The sequence below is a fragment of the Panicum virgatum genome, chromosome 2K (genome assembly GCF_016808335.1).
Source record: "Panicum virgatum strain AP13 chromosome 2K, P.virgatum_v5, whole genome shotgun sequence".
Lineage (NCBI taxonomy): Eukaryota > Viridiplantae > Streptophyta > Magnoliopsida > Poales > Poaceae > Panicum > Panicum virgatum.
The window spans coordinates 32339301-32356119 of NC_053137.1; the positions used below are offsets into that span (position 1 = coordinate 32339301).

The following is a 16819-nucleotide window of genomic DNA, read 5'->3' on the forward strand; positions in this document are numbered from 1 at the left end:
GATAAAAAGTTATAAATAAATTACACATTTGTTAATAATTAAACTAGAGCACACAACATAAAGTTTCATACAAACTTTGGTAGCCAACTTTATAGATCTAGTTAAGAGGAGCACAACAAAATTTATTTGGCATTTTTCTGATTTTTCTACTAATTTCTAGAAATTTTGAAAGTTCACAAGGTTTAAAAGAAAAAGGGACTGATTATTTGCAGAAAGGACCTTGGAAGTATTTCAATCATTGCAATCAGGTCCCTGGGCTGGAGGAAGAAGAAGACCGGAAGGGGATCGCCGGCTTCCGGCGGCGTTGGTCGCCGGCGGCGAGAGCGAAGGGGCCACGGAGGTTTAGCAGCCCTAGGCGAATCTGAGGGTGGCTCGGATTGGGCGTGGGGACAGGCGGATGAGGTGGCGCGGCGGAACAGTGGCCCGCCGGCGAGGGGAACGGTGCTGGACGGCACTCCGGTGAGGTAATGGAAGGGAAGCTGGGCTGAGAAGCTTCCAGGAGAGGTGGTGAAGGTCATGGAGTACTCTATTTGAGGAAAGGGAGGACGGGGTGGCAGCTGCGCGTGCGGCCGGTGAGCGGCGGCGCGAATGGAGGTCGGTGGCTGTGTTGGGCTTGAACATGTGCGAGAGGAGCTCGGTTCTGCCTTTTATACGCAAGAGAGGAGAAGGATGAGTCCACTTGGGGAAAGGGGCGATGGAGCGGTGAACCAGGGGCTGGGTGCTGGCTTTCCAGCGGCAGGCCGGCGAGGTAGCGGGTGCGGCAGTCATGGCGCGGACAGGGGAGGACAGCAGGGAGAAGAAGATGGCGGGGGGGCTTTCCTGCATGGCGCGTGGAGTTGGTGGGGAAGTACTCCGAGGCGGCGCGGCGACCTGGGGGCGAGAAACCACGGCGGCGACCAACGGCAGCGGCGCCTCTGTTTTCAGTGGAGGAAGAAAGAAGAAGGCTTCCAAGGGTTGTTTTGCAAAAAGGAAAAAGTACAGGGGGTAGTCTGTAAACATAACATTTCACACTATTTTAGGGCTCAAATGAAAAAGTGGCTAACATGAAAGTTGTTCAGTTTTTCAAGATCTACAACTTTCATTTTGTACAAATTTTCACTAGATCAAAGGATTTTGAAATATTTTCAAATCTGTCAAGTCTTTTAAAATGCAAAAGAACACAACTTAAGTTTTGAAATTGCAAGGGTATCCTTAAGCATAAAAACATCTTATTATGAGGGTAAAAGTGAAAATAAAATATGCATTTTAATCCCTCATAAATTTTGAATTTTTTTTCCTTTTGCAAAACAATTTTGTAAAAAGGACTTTCCATTTTTCCAGAATAACAAAAATACCCTTGCTATAGAAAATCATGGTTTAAAATTTTTAAATCAACACAAAAAATTTTATTTTTAATCCCTAAAACCTGGATTGTCACATCGCCTAGAGACCACGAAGTGCCGCTTCCACCGCGGCGATAACCTGCGCCATGGACAGAGGAGGCGGTGGCACCTCACCCTGTACCGACACGTCCACGGCGTCTTTTGTCTTCCACGTCTCGGCATGCTCCTGCGGCACCACCGGAGCGGAGGGGACCTCCGAGGGCCCTATCCCGTCTGTGGCGCCCAGTGTCGCCTCCGCGCGCTCCGAGAGGAGCGTCAGCACCAGGGAAACCGCCATCGTGACTGGGGAGACCGACGCGCCCATGTCGGCGGTCTCGGCGTCGACCGCGGTGGGAGGCAGGAAGGGCGTTTGTAACACCCTAATTCAAATTTTCAGCTTTAATAATAAATTTAATTGGTTTATTCGATTTTCTAAGGATTTTTGTGTTTAGACTCGCATTTAATCTAGTTTTTGGGTCATAAGTAATTAAAATTTACCATAGGTTTAAATTTTTGTTGTTGCATTCATGCTGGTGCATACTTTTATTTGATTGTGGGTTGAATTCAAATGTGAATTTGAATTCAAACTTTGTTTGAATTAGGAATAGAAAAGAGAGGAAATAGAATAGAAAGGGAAAGGGAGTAGAAAAAAAGAGCCCAAACCCAGAAAAACCCAAAAAACCCTCTCAGCCCGACCCAGCAAACCCCCATGCGCGGCCCAATCCTCCAGCCAGCCCGCTTCCCGGCCTGCCCCGCGTCACGCGGTCCGGTCCGCCCCGAGCTCCCGCTCGCGCAGCAGCCCGCGGAGCACGCGCCACGCCCCTGCCACCGGGCCCCACTCGCAGCAGCCCAGCGCCCAGCTTCTCCCACGCGCTCGTGGCCGCTCCCGCCGACGCCCCTGGCCCACCTGTCGGCGTTACTCGCCCGCTCCGCCAGCGCCCGCGTCCTCCCGCTGCAGCCCGGCCCCACACGCCAGCTCCACCCACTCGCTGCCAGCCCGGGCCCGCTCGCCAGGTCTGTCCTCCTCCTTCCCCGCTCGCACAACCGCCCGCCCGCGATCACGGCCGCGATTCCCGCCGGCCTCTCCCTGGGCGCGCCTCCCCAAGATGCCCGGGGCCTCCCTTTATTTGGCCCGCAGCCCTGCGCCTCCACCATCCCTCCCACCCGCCGTCACCAGAGCCGCCCCCAAACCCTAGCTCGCTGCGCCACGCCCTGCTCCGCCGGGCCGACGATTTGCGCCGCCGTGAGCACGCCGCCCCGTCGCACCTCAGGCCGCCAGGACTCCCGCACCTGCTACGCCTCGGCGCCCAGGATCTCACCGAGCTTCCGGTCCCACGAGTTCAGCCACGCCAGCGCCGGGATTTCGCCTAGCCTCCGCCGCAGGTGAACTCCGCCGCTGCCGAAATTTCTCGCCGCCACTGGTGCTCTGGCCGCCCTGAACCCCTCTACCCCTTTGCAGTGCCCCGCCCGGACTTCCTCGACTGCTCAGCAGGCCCGGAGACGCCCTGCCTCGACCCGTCCGCGAGCACGCCGCCGTCCTCGCCGAGATCCCTCCTGCGGTGCAACTCCGGCCGACCCAAGGATTCAGTGAGCACCCCAGAGCCCCCCTGGTACTTTTCGCTTAGTAGCTTGGCCTGTAGTCCACTCCGGGACTTAGAACACCGCTCGCCGGCGAGAGCCGCCGTGCAGGGCCGCCGCATCCCTCGCTCTCACCGCTCAGACCCTCCCCGAGACTTGCAAAGGCCTCAGGTGGACTACAAGCTCCGCGTAGATCACCCCAGACCCAAGAACGGGTCGATTTGACCCCCGGACGGCCAGATTTGGCCAAGTCCGATGAGTTTCCCGCCGCGCCGCCGCGGAACAGAGCCGCCGGCGACCTACCGCCGCCGCTCGCGCGCCCAACCCCCCTGCGCCGTCCGATCCGGATTCAACGCGCGCGATTAGATCTTGGATCCATTAGATCTAGACCGCCAGATCTAAATCCAACGGCCTGGATCCAAGGATACCGGTTCGCCTGGCATTTTTGTTAAAGAACCCTCCAGTTTTCCTACAATCAACCCGCAGTCCACCTATTTTGAAAAATAATCGCAGATAGGCCCAAAACTTTGCTAGAACACCCCTGAGCTTCCTAGAATTTGAACCCGCAGTCCTGGCTTGAAGATTTTGCGCGTCAGCCCTTAGAATTAATGTTTATTTACGTTTAAGCCCTCAGTTTTTGCAGAAAACCCCCTGGAACTTAGTTTTTCTCGCAGAAAAGCCCCTGAACCTTGTTTTAGGCCTAGTTTGTGCGTTTTAGCTCCGATTTTAGCGTTCTTTATATCCACGCGATCGTTGTAACGCGTAGAATAGTTTTAAACTAGTTTAGTGTGCTGTTTTCATGTATTGATGTACTGTTCTTTAGTTTTTGTTAGAGTTGCTTGTATGCTTATTATTGTGCATTGTTTTGGCCATGTGTTCGTGAGTAGACGTTGATCCATCTGAGGAGCCCCAGTACCAGTACCAGGAGCAGTCGTCTTCCGAGCACTTTGAGCAGCAGCCAGAGCAGTACGAGGAAGGCAAGTATAACATGAACACCACCTATCACTTTAAATACAATTTCATACTGCATTTTAATACTGTATGCCTATAAGGATTTTTCTAGCCACTTTATATCCTTTATATATATCCTTTGGTTGCATTTTGGTTAGTTGTGCTAGGTGCCGCGCTATAACATATAATGGTCCTTTTTAATTAATTTGATTAATGGTATATGCAACTTAATTCTGAGAGTGGCCCTCTGTGTGGCTTGAGTGGCTCACTTCTCATTAAAATTGGTTTTGTTAGAAACATGGTTTAGGGGGCCAGCACGGTGCTTACTGCTGGGTTGGCCACTCTCCATAAGGACCGGTTCATAGAGCGACAACCTGGGACAACAGCGCTACCACAAGACTGGAATGGGACGGTCTTGGCTTACTAATTAGGCCATTTTGGTTTGGGAGTAACTTACCGACGGGGCATGGGGGGTGGTGAGCTTCAATGGTGGCCAGGCTACGAGGCTGGTCTGTGTGTCTTGTACCCCCTCGAGGTGGTTACCATCGTTGCGGAGCCTGATTCCTTAGCGGTTACACCTTACCAACGTGTCCTTTGTAACGGCCTCGTAGTGGGTCGCTAGTCATCTCACCTAAGGAAGTGTGATGAACAACTGGCGTAGCTCACGACTTGTGGGTAAAGATGTGCAACCTCTGCAGAGTGTAAAACTGGTATACTAGCCGTGCTCACGGTTATGAGCGGCCCAGATCCTCCTTTTGATTAGTGAAGTTATCTCCTTCCGACGAGGGAGGTGCTTCTCGGGGTTTACCTTGGTGGCTTGGTTTCGGTTTGGTTCTCAGTAGTTTCTTAGTTAATTCTGATTAATTACTATGTAACTGGGTCAATGGTAATTCATCAACTCGTAGTAAATAGCTTTAATAAAATTTTGCCAACACTTAAAAGCTAATGCAGTTGAGTCAGCCAGCCTAGAGCCTCATAGTTTGTGTTATACTTGTTGAGTACAAGTTGTGTACTCACTCTTGCCTCTTCTCTACTTTTTCCTCTTGGATACGCTACTGCTGCTCAGTTCCTGCCGACACGAGGGAGTTCGTCCAGCGCTACCAGGACTACGAGGACTTCTAGGTGTTCGTCTCCCAGTCGACGTCCCTGTGGCGCCCTGCTTCAGCTTCGGAGAGCTTTATTCGTATTTTTGTACTTCGCTTCCGCTGTATCAGACTTTTATGTCATTATTGTAATAAATAACATTTGTATTCGCTTTATTATATCTTTTACGTGATATGTGCTATGATATACTGTTCATTCTGTTGTATATACGTGTGACTTGATCCTGGCACGTATATGATTGCTCGGTTTATGCTCTTTTATAAACCGGGTGTTACAGCGTTGCATCAGAGCCGTATCGACTGTAGGATGAAGCCTAGATAGAACTGGTCGAGTTTTAGGACTTCTTCTCACCAATCCTTGCCTGCTGAAATTATTTTACTATTATACCCCTTGACTTCTTTGACTTTTTGCCCGTCTTGCCTTGATTTCTCTCTCTGAAGAATAGTTTTCGTAGATTTGGCCTGAACCAGTCATCTGACCACCATGAGTACTAGCTAGGTGACCCTTTCATAATAATACGATAGCACGTTCTGCGACGCGTTGTGTTAGTCGAGTCTATTTGCTAAACTCAGCTAAGTCGTGAAAATTGTCTGCTTGTTATTATGCTACATGTTTGATTTGGATTTTTGACTGATTGCATAGTTTAGTAGTTTAAATTTGTTTAAAGAAAATCACTTTTATGTTAAAGTTAACTAATTAATAAAATGAGTTAGATCGTTGGGGGTAAAACCATCCACTCTATCCTCTCTACCTTATCCTGCCTTGGGTTTCTTCTGTCTTACCTGTTGAAGAAGGATAGTGCGAAGAGGATGTGATATCCAGGGATCACCGACAAGGACGTCACCGACGAGGACGTCGGTTTCTGTAAGGGGGTAGGGGATGTGACACCCCGGCCTACAACTAGTACAAGAGAAGTTGAGAATCTCTCAGACGAAACCGAAGAATTATGCTCTAGTTCCTAGTTCCCGGATTTATGTGACATTTATCTGGAGTTATCAGCAGTAATGCCTGAGCAGTGTTATCTAAATAGGATAGAACCTTAAATAATGGAGTTTTTCTCTCTTCCTTGACCTTACCCATCTGTGTTTCCTTTTGCCCCAGCTCAGATGTCGGCAGAACAAAAAGACCTTGGAGATAGTGCAATGGGTGATGGTGAGAAAGCTTGCCCGTGTTGTCAATTCTATGGCGTTCCTTGTCGTCAAGCTCGTGCGACTGAAGATGAAGCTACAATTAGGAGGAACCAGAGGTTGTTCTCCGGTACGAAGAGAAAGAGGTCTCATCAAGAGCAGCTGACAGAGGATTCCCTTTTCCTCGACGGTCCATCGGTCGATGAGCTACAGACTATCCAGAAGAGAAATGATCCTGAGTGCTCTAGAGATACACAGGTCAGGAACCAAGCACTCTATGATTATGTTGATGGGTTGACCATCACTATGAATGTGATCCAGCCACGCGGTCGCAAGGAGTCCAAAGAGCAAGCAGCAGAAATAATGCAAGATGTGAAGATAAGTTCACAGGGAGGTCAACCAAGTAGCGCCATTCACCGCCACCGCATGTGCTACAAATGCGGGCAAAAAGGTCATTATGCTAAAAGTTGTCCAGCACCTCAGGCTCCACGGCAGGCAGGACAGCAGGGGCGCCCAGCCCAACCCAGGGTGCCACGACAGGGGAAGGTGAACCACGTGACGGCCGAGTCAGCAGCCGAGGCTTCTAACGTGGTTATTGGTACATTCATGGTCAACTCTTATCCAGCTATGGTGCTTTTCGATATCGGTGCTACCCATTCTTTCATTTCCAAGTCATTTGCCGAGCAGCATCGTATACCAGTTTCATGTATGAAGACAGCTATGGTAGTTACCTCACCTGGGGGCCCAATACACACATGCTCTATATGCTCCAGAGTTAGTATTGTCATAAGAGGGGCAGAATTCCGCACTGGTTTGATCGTCATTGATTCCTTGGGGATAGATGTGATTTTGGGCATGGAGACCCTTACAAGATGGGGAGTACGTATTGATTGTGCTCAGCAGACAGTTCACTTGTCAGCATCTGATGACCAAGAGGTGACAGTCAGTGCTACGGAGTCTTCTGGTTTTCTTCATCAGATGGAGGCTAGACCCACGGATGGTATTCGCGTGGTGTCTGAATGCCCGGATGTCTTTTCGGAGGACTTGCCAGAAGAAGGAAGAGTAGTTGATGAAGACCTATCCTGATCTCTTTGCTAGCCAGCCCAGAATCTCGGGACGAGATTCCTGTAAGGGGGTAGGATTTGTAACACCCTAATTCAAATTTTCAGCTTTAATAATAAATTTAATTGGTTTATTCGATTTTCTAAGGATTTTTGTGTTTAGACTCGCATTTAATCTAGTTTTTGGGTCATAAGTAATTAAAATTTACCATAGGTTTAAATTTTTGTTGTTGCATTCATGCTGGTGCATACTTTTATTTGAGTGTGGGTTGAATTCAAATGTGAATTTGAATTCAAACTTTGTTTGAATTAGGAATAGAAAAGAGAGGAAATAGAATAGAAAGGGAAAGGGAGTAGAAAAAAAGAGCCCAAACCCAGAAAAACCCAAAAAACCCTCTCAGCCCGACCCAGCAAACCCCCATGCGCGGCCCAATCCTCCAGCCAGCCCGCTTCCCGGCCTGCCCCGCGTCACGCGGTCCGGTCCGCCCCGAGCTCCCGCTCGCGCAGCAGCCCGCGGAGCACGCGCCACGCCCCTGCCACCGGGCCCCACTCGCAGCAGCCCAGCGCCCAGCTTCTCCCACGCGCTCGTGGCCGCTCCCGCCGACGCCCCTGGCCCACCTGTCGGCGTTACTCGCCCGCTCCGCCAGCGCCCGCGTCCTCCCGCTGCAGCCCGGCCCCACACGCCAGCTCCACCCACTCGCTGCCAGCCCGGGCCCGCTCGCCAGGTCTGTCCTCCTCCTTCCCCGCTCGCACAACCGCCCGCCCGCGATCACGGCCGCGATTCCCGCCGGCCTCTCCCTGGGCGCGCCTCCCCAAGATGCCCGGGGCCTCCCTTTATTTGGCCCGCAGCCCTGCGCCTCCACCATCCCTCCCACCCGCCGTCACCAGAGCCGCCCCCAAACCCTAGCTCGCTGCGCCACGCCCTGCTCCGCCGGGCCGACGATTTGCGCCGCCGTGAGCACGCCGCCCCGTCGCACCTCAGGCCGCCAGGACTCCCGCACCTGCTACGCCTCGGCGCCCAGGATCTCACCGAGCTTCCGGTCCCACGAGTTCAGCCACGCCAGCGCCGGGATTTCGCCTAGCCTCCGCCGCAGGTGAACTCCGCCGCTGCCGAAATTTCTCGCCGCCACTGGTGCTCTGGCCGCCCTGAACCCCTCTACCCCTTTGCAGTGCCCCGCCCGGACTTCCTCGACTGCTCAGCAGGCCCGGAGACGCCCTGCCTCGACCCGTCCGCGAGCACGCCGCCGTCCTCGCCGAGATCCCTCCTGCGGTGCAACTCCGGCCGACCCAAGGATTCAGTGAGCACCCCAGAGCCCCCCTGGTACTTTTCGCTTAGTAGCTTGGCCTGTAGTCCACTCCGGGACTTAGAACACCGCTCGCCGGCGAGAGCCGCCGTGCAGGGCCGCCGCATCCCTCGCTCTCACCGCTCAGACCCTCCCCGAGACTTGCAAAGGCCTCAGGTGGACTACAAGCTCCGCGTAGATCACCCCAGACCCAAGAACGGGTCGATTTGACCCCCGGACGGCCAGATTTGGCCAAGTCCGATGAGTTTCCCGCTGCGCCGCCGCGGAACAGAGCCGCCGGCGACCTACCGCCGCCGCTCGCGCGCCCAACCCCCCTGCGCCGTCCGATCCGGATTCAACGCACGCGATTAGATCTTGGATCCATTAGATCTAGACCGCCAGATCTAAATCCAACGGCCTGGATCCAAGGATACCGGTTCGCCTGGCATTTTTGTTAAAGAACCCTCCAGTTTTCCTACAATCAACCCGCAGTCCACCTATTTTGAAAAATAATCGCAGATAGGCCCAAAACTTTGCTAGAACACCCCTGAGCTTCCTAGAATTTGAACCCGCAGTCCTGGCTTGAAGATTTTGCGCGTCAGCCCTTAGAATTAATGTTTATTTACGTTTAAGCCCTCAGTTTTTGCAGAAAACCCCCTGGAACTTAGTTTTTCTCGCAGAAAAGCCCCTGAACCTTGTTTTAGGCCTAGTTTGTGCGTTTTAGCTCCGATTTTAGCGTTCTTTATATCCACGCGATCGTTGTAACGCGTAGAATAGTTTTAAACTAGTTTAGTGTGCTGTTTTCATGTATTGATGTACTGTTCTTTAGTTTTTGTTAGAGTTGCTTGTATGCTTATTATTGTGCATTGTTTTGGCCATGTGTTCGTGAGTAGACGTTGATCCATCTGAGGAGCCCCAGTACCAGTACCAGGAGCAGTCGTCTTCCGAGCACTTTGAGCAGCAGCCAGAGCAGTACGAGGAAGGCAAGTATAACATGAACACCACCTATCACTTTAAATACAATTTCATACTGCATTTTAATACTGTATGCCTATAAGGATTTTTCTAGCCACTTTATATCCTTTATATATATCCTTTGGTTGCATTTTGGTTAGTTGTGCTAGGTGCCGCGCTATAACATATAATGGTCCTTTTTAATTAATTTGATTAATGGTATATGCAACTTAATTCTGAGAGTGGCCCTCTGTGTGGCTTGAGTGGCTCACTTCTCATTAAAATTGGTTTTGTTAGAAACATGGTTTAGGGGGCCAGCACGGTGCTTACTGCTGGGTTGGCCACTCTCCATAAGGACCGGTTCATAGAGCGACAACCTGGGACAACAGCGCTACCACAAGACTGGAATGGGACGGTCTTGGCTTACTAATTAGGCCATTTTGGTTTGGGAGTAACTTACCGACGGGGCATGGGGGGTGGTGAGCTTCAATGGTGGCCAGGCTACGAGGCTGGTCTGTGTGTCTTGTACCCCCTCGAGGTGGTTACCATCGTTGCGGAGCCTGATTCCTTAGCGGTTACACCTTACCAACGTGTCCTTTGTAACGGCCTCGTAGTGGGTCGCTAGTCATCTCACCTAAGGAAGTGTGATGAACAACTGGCGTAGCTCACGACTTGTGGGTAAAGATGTGCAACCTCTGCAGAGTGTAAAACTGGTATACTAGCCGTGCTCACGGTTATGAGCGGCCCAGATCCTCCTTTTGATTAGTGAAGTTATCTCCTTCCGACGAGGGAGGTGCTTCTCGGGGTTTACCTTGGTGGCTTGGTTTCGGTTTGGTTCTCAGTAGTTTCTTAGTTAATTCTGATTAATTACTATGTAACTGGGTCAATGGTAATTCATCAACTCGTAGTAAATAGCTTTAATAAAATTTTGCCAACACTTAAAAGCTAATGCAGTTGAGTCAGCCAGCCTAGAGCCTCATAGTTTGTGTTATACTTGTTGAGTACAAGTTGTGTACTCACTCTTGCCTCTTCTCTACTTTTTCCTCTTGGATACGCTACTGCTGCTCAGTTCCTGCCGACACGAGGGAGTTCGTCCAGCGCTACCAGGACTACGAGGACTTCTAGGTGTTCGTCTCCCAGTCGACGTCCCTGTGGCGCCCTGCTTCAGCTTCGGAGAGCTTTATTCGTATTTTTGTACTTCGCTTCCGCTGTATTAGACTTTTATGTCATTATTGTAATAAATAACATTCGTATTCGCTTTATTATATCTTTTACGTGATATGTGCTATGATATACTGTTCATTCTGTTGTATATACGTGTGACTTGATCCTGGCACGTATATGATTGCTCGGTTTATGCTCTTTTATAAACCGGGTGTTACAGCGTTGCAGCTGGCGTCGCCTCCATCCCTACCGGAGAGCTCGTCTGCTGTGGACCAGACGCCATGCCGGCCAAGAGGTCGCCGGAGGCGCTCCTGCCCAACCACAGGAGACAATTCAGATGCTGCCCAACGAGAAGAAGATGAACGAAAGGCAAACAAGAACCCGGGAACACACCTAGCGGTCGATAAGGATCTTTGCCGCCACCATGGAGAAAGGATCATCGGCCACTTCGGCGCGGGCACTTGCCCCGGAACTGCCGGATCGGTGGTGCCAGAGGAAGAACACCCTGGGGGCACACCTGTGACACCATAGGTGTTTAAAAGTCACTAATAGACAAATTAGAGAAAAGAGTGGAACTAATGAGAGGACAAACAATTATTAAATGGCAACAAAAGACAAATGAAATTCAAATTCAATTATTGGTTTCAATTTGTGAGGTTAAATAACGAAAGTTTCAACTATATTTCATGTCCAAATCACCTCACCAACATGTTGTGGATAAAAATCTGGTACCATTAGTCACATGTGCCTAATTAGAAGTGGGCCCAATTTCAGCCAATTAGACAATTTAAATGAAGCCTTTTTGTAGAGTTTTTTAACTCTTGAAAATAACTCACAAACCATTGCTCAAATATAAAAATACCTGAAATGAAAGTTGTAGATCTCGAAAAACCGAACAAAAATGGTATTCAAAAGTTTTTCATTTGAGGCCAAGAAGAAGGAGAAAAATTTAGTTGACAGAATTGTTTTGAACTTCGATCTAATTACGAAACTGCCACTGCTAGCATCTCTCTCTTCTCTCTCCCTCACAGCGAGCCGTCCGAACACCGCCGGCGGGGGAACGGCAAACCCCACCCAAATTGGCCGAGTCCGCCCCCAGGTTTTGACCTGGACATGCCAGCTAGCCTCGCGGACGCACACCACACGCCCCGGACCACTTAGCTGAGTGCCACGACACCCGCCAGCCCCTGTGTGTCACCGTCGCCATTGCCAATGCCGTCCATCCTCCTTGGAGCAAAACTGGACACTCCCAGACGCCGTGGACAACCCCCAGACCACTCCCCCCTCCTCCCTTGCCTATAAAAGGGGTAGACCCCTGCACGCGCGCGCCAACCTGCCCCTGCCGCCATAGCCGCTGGCGAACTCAAGCTCGCTGCGGACCGCCGTCCTCCGCCCCGCATTGCTCGAATAGACCACCCCACTAGCTTCACCTCGCACCACTGAAGCCCGAGAGCCCCTCCGCCCTTTCCTTCCCCCACCAGAACGCCACCGCCGCGGTGCAGGGCTGCCGCCGGGCGCCGGCCACCGTGGACCTGCCTTCTCCTGGTGAGCCAAGACCACCCAAAGGTAGCCCTCGTTTCCCTCTCTCTTTTCCCCCACGGGGCCCCCACCTCCGGCAACCGTGCTTGCCGGAAAATGCCGCGCTTTTCCCTCCCCTGTTTTGTACAGCCGGCCAGGGACCTCCAATTAAAAGAAACGAAAGTTCCAGGGGTCTAGGTGAAAAAAATGACTTGAACTCAAAATAGCAAACTTTGAAAATGCATAAAAATTCATATAAAAATCATAAAAATGCAAATCCAAATGTTTTGGAATCCTTGAAACAAGATCTAAAAGTTTTGTTACATAAACATATTCAGAATCTGTCAACATTTTAATCTAGGAAAAAGATTAGATTAAATGGGCCATGTTTGTTCTAGAAATTATACTTAGTAACTTTGAGTGAGTTTTGGTAGGAACCTGCCTCATGCAATTATTAGCTTGGTGTAAAAATTTGAGTTCCAGATAAGACTTGTAGCTAGATGAAAACCTAGCCTTTGCTAGATCTAGAGAAAATGTTAGTATTTTTGTTCTGGTTGCTCTAGGACAGTTATGCACATGAAACTTTTTCCATGGTCTTGGTACCCTAGATAAACACCACTATCCAAGTTTGGTTATTTTTAGATCTGTGTAGTTAGATCTATGATTTAATCCTTAAAATGACACTATGTTGAGATAAATAGTTGTATTAGCTGGAAAATATGAAACTTACACCAGTACTTATTTCTGAGTATATAACCTTGCTTGCAAAGTTTGGGAACCAGATATTGAGTAGAACAGGAGATACTAATTACTCTTGATGTCACCTTGCTTAGTTCGTCATTTTTGCTCTGGTCTTTGTACTGCACAATTATATATGAAAGTTGCACAGAATGACATCCTAGATGTGTAGATGATGTACAAAAATTGGAGGGTGTTTACTTAACAGATTCTAGCTGGAATATTTATGCATGTATTTCAATGATTAAATACCATACTGGAGTTTTAGCTGGAGATAAAGGCTGAAATTTTTACTGTCGCTTTCCAAGGCTTAGGTTAGGCTGTGGTAAATATTTGAGACCCAGAATCAATCTAGAACTCTCTGTACACTTTAGCCTTGATATTTGGGAGTTAAATTTGTCGAATTTAGTGCTCCTGTTTTATGTCTAGAAAAATTATGGTAAATTTATAGTGAGTTAAGAATCATTCTAGATCGCTCTGTAAAATTTTGAGCTCCAGAAGTGGTGTAGTTTGATCTGGGTAAATTCATCTTCATTTTTGCATGTTCGGTTTTGTGTAATTTTCATGTCTAGATACTTCACTGTTTTGACCTGAAAATTTTACTACAAGCTTCTCAGTAAATGTACTACCTCGTGTAAATTTTGCAGCACCAGAAGCTGTTCCTAGCTTATGAATATAAATAAGTCAAACAAACTCATGTATATACACTTAAAATAAATATCGCCACCCAGTTCATTTTATGAAGCAAAGTAAAGTTATAAACTACTCTATAAACGATTGCCCAGTAAATAAAGTTAGCTAGGATCACCACAACAAACCATCCTTTGTTGGATTACAACTCTATAATGAAGGAAAGACATATAAATTGTGTCATGTTGTAATAAATTTCATCTTTGCATTCATATAGAAGCTGCCAATTTAGCTGACAGTACATACGATTTGGTGCCCACGAACGAGAACGAATCCGCAAGTGCACAAGTGAACGCGCTTGAACTGATCCAAGACCCGGACCAAAGTTCGAAAGAGCCCAAGGCTAGCAGTGCCCAGGAAGGCAAGCCCTGGTACATCTAATTCCTATTATTTTCAATCTATGCAATCTATGTTGTATTATTATTTATTTGTGCATTTAAGTTTCAAGTGTTGGTTGTAACCTTAGATGCATGATCTTAGGTTCCTATGGAATGTTTACCTTTAGTTAAGCTCGACTAGATGCTCTGCTAACTAGAACCAGTAAAAGTCGAGTAGTTTCCTCTACTCGCGAGATTATAAGATCTGACTGTGTTATCGCATACTGCAATCATAAGGCTTCGGCGGGATCATGGGACCTTGTCAGTTTAGGGAGAATGTACTAAGGCCGCAGTGTGTGGTAGTGGTTGTTAAGCGTTTGAACGTATTAACCACATGCCAAGAATCCATGCAAGTGGACTTTTTCCCACCCTCTTGAATTCGTTCCCTAGCAAGTACATGTGCTGGCACGACCCGGCGCCGTCCGTAGTTCGTGGGGCCATGTACTCGATGGGGGTGGCCCTGATCCACGACCTAGGAAGAAAGGTGTGGCAGTACTGCCCAAATTAAGTTGACTTTTTGGTGTATTTAAACGGATCTCGGCTTTTAAGTAATTACCCAACTACGGTTAACTGTGTCATTTGACGTTAAAGGCATGTTTAAAACAATGCTAAACACCGGAGGTGTTACAAAAGGGGAAAGGTTGCTTGGGGTGATCCATCGGTGCTCTGGGCGTGTGTGTTAGGTTTGCCTTGCAAGGTTAATAAACTCGATTCGAATCGTTCCGCCGCTCACGGACAATGAGACTGCTTAACACTTTTGCCAGATAGAGTAACAAGTGGAAAATGATGATGATAATACTGATGTTTTGGACTAATGTTTTTCCACCATGTCTGTTTAGTTATAGGTGCTCATCTAGACTGGTTTAATTGAACTAGAATTATGAAGGCTAAAATTTGAAGCCAGAACGATTATAGGTGCTCATCAAGCCAGAAAGCCTTGCATGTCTAGTTAAGTGGACTAAGTTATATCTGTTTACGGGTAAGCCTTGCTGAGTATTAGTATACTCAGCCTTGCTTGTGGCTTTGTTTTCAGGTATTGCTTTTGAAGATATTTTTGCTGGTTTAACTTGGCCGTGTTCTCTGCTTCCGGGTTGGTCTGTGGTGTGGGATGGATCCTCAGCTGGTGCTGACGCTTCTACTCCCGAGTGATGTCTCGTACGGGCTTTATCGAGATGTCACGTTATTGTAAGTTATCGTGTTTTTACCTTCCGCTGAATAAATGAACTCTGATGAACTGTAGTAGTTGAAACTTTTGTAGTACTGTTTACTTTCAGAACTGGTTTGTAATAATTTGTAATAATTTTAATTTTCTGCTGCAAAACTCTGTGATGTATGAAATGTGTATTGTTGTACTCTCTGCACTCGCCTTCGTGTGAGTGTTTGCTTGTTCGATCCTGGTTTAACGTGGCTTTAATCGAGAGTTTACTCGAGGAACTACCGAGGTGCGTGCGAGTTGGATTAGAGTTGCCTTGCAACAATGGTTAGCGCACTAAATCCATTTTATTTTGGGTGGTTCCGCCAGAACACCTCCAGCAGCCGGCGAGGCGGCCGAGGGCGATGCCGATGGGAAATCCACCAAAATGGGGGAAACCGAGCGTGGACGCTTGATCCCCCCCTGGCTCGACTCCGGCACGCCCCCTCCACTCCGGGAAAAACGCCTCCTCCGAACGCCTGGCCGCCACCATCGCCGCCGGGAGGAGGAGGCGGCGGCGGCACCTGGGCTAGACCCCACGTGTCCACCACTGGGTGACGGCAAAGCATGGCCTCCGCCCTCTGGTCCTCGCACAGGGGGGTAATCGCCTCGGGGAGGAAAGCCACTGCAGGATCCTTCTCCTCCATCGCCAAGTTCAGCCGCTACGACACCATCGTGGCGTCAAGATTGAACTCGGTGCCGCGCCAGTTGACCGGCGTCGTCATCGCCAGTGTAATACCATGCCGGATAAGGGAGGGCCTGCAGTGGAGCCAAAAAACGACGAAAGAAGTTGGCGGCCACCATGGTGCCGGTGAGGCCGTCCCGCCGGAGCGAGTCGAATCGCTCCAGCACCGATGCCCACGCCGTACCTAGCACCGGCATCTCGGTCCACCGGGAGTTGGTCACCGGCGGGCCATGAGGAAGGCGGAATTGTTGTCCATCTCAAGGTACAACCAATGTCGCTTCCAATTCTCCCACTTGTCCCGCCAGGCTGTGGGAAGGAAGCCTGGGCCACATCGCTTGAAGAACACCCCGCCGACGGTGCGGGGTTGACGGGCGGCACCGGGGCCGGGAGAGATGGAGCCGGACCGGCAAGGGGCGAAGAAGTGCCGGAATAGCTCCACCGACGGCTACATCCCCATGAACATCTCGCAGGTGTGAGCAAAGAGTGCCAGCGTGAGGACAGCGTTGGGGGTGAGAATGGCGGGGCCAGCCCCACTGCCAGGAAAGAGAGGAAGACAACCACCACCCGGGCGTTGCGGGGGGTCGGGGAAGTCTCCGCCCCGGTGCAGCATGGTGCCCGCTGGCACCATCTTTTGGGCGACCCGCATGCCGTTGTTGTCAACGGCGGACGGCCCAAAGTCCAGAATGCGGGGACCGCTCGCTTGCGCACCCCGACGAGTCATGGCGGGAGCAAGGAGGAAGAAGAAAGCTGGTGGTGAGAAGGTGAGAAGAGGCCTGAAGGAGGTGAGGGAGCGCGGCGGCCAGCTGTGCTCCCCCTCCGCTTATATACTTATGGGGTGGAGAAGGAGCGGATCAAAAAGGGGATCGGCTGCGGCGATGCCTTGTCTCCCCCAGCAGATTCGGCACGACCCCCCCACGATGGCGATGGGGGGGAAAGCGGCCATGACATTGAAGGCGAAGGAACTCCTGGCCCCACCACCAACCCGCTCTTTTGGGTTAGCGGTGGGCTCGGGGGCTACTATCAGTGTAATGGGAAC

At 50.0% G+C, this 16819-nt stretch overlaps 2 protein-coding genes across 2 annotated transcripts; both read left to right on the top strand.

The window, feature by feature from the left end:
* Positions 1 to 2070: 2070 nt before the first annotated feature.
* Positions 2071 to 2748, top strand: LOC120695225 (vegetative cell wall protein gp1-like). The gene has a single exon (XM_039978522.1). The coding sequence runs from the start codon at positions 2071 to 2073 to the stop codon at positions 2746 to 2748; it is 678 nt and encodes a 225-aa protein (XP_039834456.1).
* Positions 2749 to 7602: 4854 nt separating this feature from the next.
* Positions 7603 to 8280, top strand: LOC120695226 (vegetative cell wall protein gp1-like). The gene has a single exon (XM_039978523.1). It carries the CDS (start codon positions 7603 to 7605, stop codon positions 8278 to 8280), a length of 678 nt encoding a protein of 225 aa, XP_039834457.1.
* The last annotated feature ends 8539 nt before the right edge of the window (positions 8281 to 16819 follow it).

Bases quoted from the DNA above. Each gene is read 5' to 3' on its own strand.
- LOC120695225 (XM_039978522.1), top strand. From the start codon at position 2,071: ATGCGCGGCCCAATCCTCCAGCCAGCCCGCTTCCCGGCCTGCCCCGCG.
- LOC120695226 (XM_039978523.1), top strand. From the start codon at position 7,603: ATGCGCGGCCCAATCCTCCAGCCAGCCCGCTTCCCGGCCTGCCCCGCG.